The sequence below is a fragment of the Theobroma cacao genome, chromosome 3 (assembly GCF_000208745.1).
Source record: "Theobroma cacao cultivar B97-61/B2 chromosome 3, Criollo_cocoa_genome_V2, whole genome shotgun sequence".
Taxonomy (NCBI): domain Eukaryota; kingdom Viridiplantae; phylum Streptophyta; class Magnoliopsida; order Malvales; family Malvaceae; genus Theobroma; species Theobroma cacao.
The window spans coordinates 28,656,341-28,661,940 of record NC_030852.1 but is presented as its reverse complement, the minus strand read 5'-3'; the positions used below and the strand labels follow the sequence as shown (position 1 = coordinate 28,661,940).

The 5,600-nt window shown below is 37.8% G+C and overlaps 1 protein-coding gene across 1 annotated transcript; it reads left to right on the top strand.

The window, feature by feature from the left end:
• LOC18605546 (membrane steroid-binding protein 2) lies at positions 741-3,335 on the top strand. Its single transcript, XM_007038601.2, has 2 exons — positions 741-1,183; positions 2,612-3,335. The coding sequence occupies exons 1-2, from the start codon at positions 876-878 to the stop codon at positions 2,952-2,954; spliced, it is 651 nt and encodes a 216-aa protein (XP_007038663.1). The 5' UTR covers positions 741-875; the 3' UTR covers positions 2,955-3,335.

The window sequence follows — 5,600 nt, the reverse complement described above, 5'->3', positions numbered from 1 at the left end:
AAAATATATGTATACGGATCTAAATATTTAATTTAACGATAGAAATACGCAATTTTTATTCAAATAATTGAGTTAGAAATCTCAATACTTATGCCAAGAAAAATCTTTGAAAGAAGTTGGTAGAGCGCACGTTTTTTGGCATGGACATAACCACGCTCGTTGTTTTTGACCTGCCATCCACCAACTTGTCTAACGCGAATGACTTAATTACCCTCCCTCTTAGTTTCAACGGTGAAACAACTTAGGAAAAAGAATTATCACTAATAAAATAGAGTAAAATGTAGGTGACCGAAATCGTCTCACCCAAAAGGAAATGGATAGCTGAGTAAATTCAACATAAGATAATAATTAATAATAATATAATATACGAATTGATAAAAGAAATACTAGTAAATAAATTAAGGATAGATGTGGACGACCCACCATTTCTAAGGACTATTAGGTAATTTAATTGATTAAAAAAGACAAAAAGTTCAAGAAAAATGCATTTAATCTACTCTTGGCGTGGAATCCGTGGCCTCCAAATCGATACAAACAAATAAAAAGAAATCAAGCATAATTGTTATTCTTTTAATCTTAACATTATAAATGTTTTTTAAAATAATCATAAATCTATAATCAATTTAATAAACTATTGATACCAACAAAGAGAAATATAATAAAAAAAAAAAGAGAAATAAGTTTTTAAAAGTGGAGTTCTTTAAAAAAAAAACTAAATTAGGACTATAAATTAAGAGTATTTGCGGGAGAAAAGGAGTATAAGATGTAGACAGAAAACTCCTTGGGGGTGGGGACCATCAAAGCCATCCAGTCCAATTTGAGACCAAAACTGCTGAAGACTCTAAACGGCGACAAAAAGAAAAAAGATCTTAGCGATGGCTTTGCAGCTATGGGAGACTTTGAAGGAGGCCATAACGGCGTATACGGGTCTATCTCCGGCCACTTTCTTCACGGTTCTTGCTCTGTTGTGGGCCATTTACTATGTCGTAACGGGTCTGTTTGGGTCGTCCGGGGATCAACATCTACGGAATAGGGCTTTCGAGGAGCAGATGGAGCCACTCCCTCCTCCGGTCCAGCTCGGCGAGATTACCGAGGAGGAACTTAAGCAGTATGATGGTTCGGATTCCAAGAAGCCACTCCTCATGGCCATCAAGGGCCAGATCTATGATGTTTCTCAAAGCAGGTATAACGCTGCTACTTTTTCTTTTCTTTTGGATTTTCTTCTTGGATAAGATATTGGGTTTCTCCTATTCTCAATTTTTTGGGTCAACGGTTTTGTTGGGAAATCAGCTTTGTTATGGCACTAGCTTTTTGGGTATGGAAATTTTGGGGCTTTTATTTATTTCTATGAGGAACTGCTTTTGAGGTTATCTAGAATTAATTTTATATTTTCTTCTATTTTATATACTTTTAACTTGCTTTAATTAAAGGTTGAACTTGTAAGCTTTCTTGGTTGCAGCTTTTTGCTGCTCTCCTGGTTTCTTTGAACTTTCAGTTGATGGATATGACTATCCAATTTGACGCTTCCCTTTTCATTTTTCTTTGGTTATAATTGAGCAGGATATGATATTGCTACCATGTGATAAAATTATAAATAGCTATATTGGTCTACGTAATTCCAGTGATGGGTTGCATTGGATTTCTTAATAATGGATGATCAGTGCCTAAAGTTTTGAGATGAATATAAGAAATGCTTGTGAAATTAAATTTCCGGACTTTGACCCTAAATCACATGTTTTGACTGAGTGAAAAATGAAAATTGAATAATATGGTGCCCTTTGCTGTCATCCGGAGATTTAACCTGTTTCTATGGTCACAGATATGAACATGTTTTTGTACCTTAATTGATATAACACTATTTCAATTAAGCTAAAAGTTGAGATAGATATGTCTGTTTTGTGAACTGTGTATCCCTCCAACCAAAAGCTGGAAAATTAATTTCAGTACTTAATGGATCACTCCCCTGTCCTGCGTTTTCCTTGTCGCCTCCTTCTTCCTCTAACACAGTAACACACACACATGTGCACCATATGCACACAGTTGATAAAGAGAGTTTGAGGTAAGCCTCAAACTTGGTTGTGCTTTATCTGTCAATATTATGTCAACGAACTTTATTCCTGCACAATTTGCTTTGGTTCATTTTTAACTGAAATAATTTATGTTTCTAAAGCTAAAATAATTTCTGCCGCTTAAGTTCTCTCCATTTATTCCTATTTGATGTGATTTGCATTAATTTCATTAACTTATTTATGCTTCTCTTGTCAAATAGTTTGTTTAAATTTAAGTTACAATGTCAAAAATGTCATCAACTAGCATATTTTTGGAGTAATTTGCATTGTAACTGGCTAAGTTCAGTACAACTGGTAATACTTTATTTTCTGGCTTGAGACTTCATATTGTAATACCATACTGGTTTGATGCTATTTTGTTGCACATGATCTATGCATAATGTGTCAGGAATACTTGAGTATCACTTTGCACATAATTTGTGCAGAAATTCTGTCTGATTGTAAAATTTGCAAGAGGCACGGTTAATCATATATATGCAAGAATTATGCATATTTGAATTAGAAAGTTCATGGCTGTTACCTGATCGTAATCTCTCTTGCAGAATGTTTTACGGACCCGGTGGACCTTATGCACTGTTTGCTGGAAAGGATGCTAGCAGAGCTCTTGCAAAGATGTCTTTTGAAGAAAAGGATTTAACTGGGGATATCTCAGGCCTTGGTCCATTCGAATTGGAGGCTTTGCAGGATTGGGAGTACAAGTTCATGAGCAAGTATGTTAAGGTTGGAACCATCAAGAAGACTGTTCCGATAACTGAAGAGGCTGGCAGTGGTGAAGGCTCAGCAGCTACAGAAAGTGATGCTAAGCCTGCTGAGGATGGTCCATCAGATAGCGCAGTTCCTGGAACTGGGGAAAAATCTTCTGGTGCTGATGCTAAGGAGGAGTGATATGTTTGGGCTTAGTTGTTGCCGTTTTTAACGGGTGATCACTCTTTCTATCGAAGATGCTGCAAGAGATGGAGTAATGTTGTTTACAGTTAATACTTAGTGCAGAATACTGTTTTAGTGAACTGGCTTAGTTCATCAAAAATAAATCAAGATGTTAAATCTTTGGGGATCCAGGCAAATAATTGTGATGTTGAGCTGGTTGATGTGTGGCCCGGACTTACTTTGTTCACTAAATCAGTAGGTGCTGTGGGTGCATTGTAAGATATTAAAACAGGTCCTCCCTTTCTCTCGAATCTCAATGCATGCTGAATTGTTCAAATTAGGTTTTACAATCTTTCCTTGAAGTGCTTTCCGATATATAAATGGTGAGTGTTTTGAGTTCGAAGTTTGTCAAGTAAGTCATGCGGCGCCAATTTCTTGCTCGTATTGTTTATGCATTTCATATGGTAGATCAAGAGTTTAGCTTAAACAAAGGAGGCCAAAAGCGGCTTTTGATTAGGCATTGATGACGAATTGCATAAAGGCATGTGGAAAATATATAGCGCGATGTATAGGAAAGCATGACAGCAAAGAACTCCTGACAGAGTGAGAAGCCATTCAATCACCCATATTCCAAAGATGCTCGAGACGGTCATGTTACTGCTGTTTACAACTTCGGGCCGAATTAAACTTGAAGGGTTGAAGTGTTAGATTTTCGAATTTCAAACGAACTCAGCTCCAACCAGGCCTAGTGGGCTTTTGTGGAGAATATGAGAGATAAGAAAGAAAACCTGCCAACCGTCCGCCAATTCATTTATTTAACTGCTTGAGAGCTGGTAAACAAAATGAATTTGTTTGTCTTAAAAAGACATGCCAAATCTTGATAATACTACTTTTCCCAATTATAGATGTTGAACAATGGGATCTCATCAGCCTTTAAACCGTCATTTTCCAGTATTAATTTAAGTAGACTTTACTGGATCTGATGCATTTTCAATATACTTTTCTCCTAAGTGGGTAGGTATAGGTTGGCTTTCAATCCAATGAATCGGGAACAAAGCTACGATTTACTGATGCTTTTATTCTTTATAACGTTTAGCTTGCTCTGGAGTTTGATAGGTAGAGGCTGAGTTGACTGTAGACGTTTACGGACGGATTAGGTTTTAGTTGTCAATCATGCTAGCACGTATGCCAAAGCTGGCATGGACCGTAAACAGCAAAGCATATGGATGCTCAGAAAATTTGCAAGCTACTCATGCAATCCGCAGAAAATTTTGCAAATGTTTCAAATGTTAACTGATGCTGCGAAAAGAGGCTCACACTGTTCCAGCTAGTTCCCTTAGTGCAGCTGCCACTATGGTAGGTACCTTGGTGGTAACCATTTTCACATTCCAAACCTGTCTCTCAAGCCTTTGGATCACAACAGGTCATTAAAAACAGGACCACACCCCATCACCAAATTGGAGAAGGGATCAAAGCTCCTGGAACCTCAGCAAGACTGCCTGCTGATGATAGAGATCGTAACCCCCACGAGATATGATGCTTTATATGATAGGCTCCTTGGTAGTTCATCTAAAATTCTGAATCTGCTGCTCAAAAGCTCCAGTTACTCAGGTACATCTAGCAAAGGAACAGCGTGGTTTCATTGGAGAGCAAGGTGAAAAGACAGGTGATTAAGCTATAAGTTTCACTTTCTGAGGCTGGCAGTTGAGATGAGCATTGACATATCCAATCAAATGTACAATTTATTCAATGCCTGGTCCCTTAAAGACGACTAACCTCTCGTTGAAGCCAAATGTTATCAAACCTGTCCTTTCATTACCACTTTCGAAAATGATAGGAAACACGTTTAATCATCTATGCCAAGAATCCTTATTTGCCTTCCAGCATTTTACAACAAATTATCTAAGAAACTTATGAAGTCTTGCTGGATTCATTACACATGCCGACTTAAACTTATCTGTAGCTGAAGTTCATATCTGATATCAAACTCCACCAAATTCTTGGCTCTTTGTTTTAAATTGATCCCATTTGAAGCGAGATTGATAATCCATTATGAAAGGTAGGCCTAACAATGATTAGAATATGGGCATTCATGTCATTCTAAAGACTAGGAGTGATTATTGGAACCTGCTACCCTGCTACCGTTATATATAGACTTCAAACCTAGAAATCCAACTCAGAAGGTCCTGTTTTCCTGAGACCCCTTTTCCAGTCATTTCAGACCATGAGAACTCTTAGTCCTTTTCTTCCACTTCTGATATTCGCAATTATGCTAGCAACAGTCCATCTTTCTAGTTGTCGGCAAGTCACCTGGGCTTCCTACCAGGAAACACAACAAAAGTTAAGAACCAAGTTTCCTTTTTCATTTCCAGAGCATTTTTCTGCTAGCTCTCCTCCTGTGTCTGGAAACCAGAAGTACGGGGCAATTCGCGGTGTTTCGCATCAACTTGTCCCCGGAGGACCAAACCCACTGCACAACTGATCAGAATTCTGTTTATGTTCATATGCAATCTTTCCAGGAATGTATATTCTCTTCCCCTTTGAAAGGGAGAGAGATAAAGTTGGTTCTTGGAAAGAAAGAATGAAAGTGAGGGAAGACACTTTCAGATAGTATCTTCCCCACTTAGATCTGGAAGCAGATTCTTTCTTTCCTGGAACCAAATT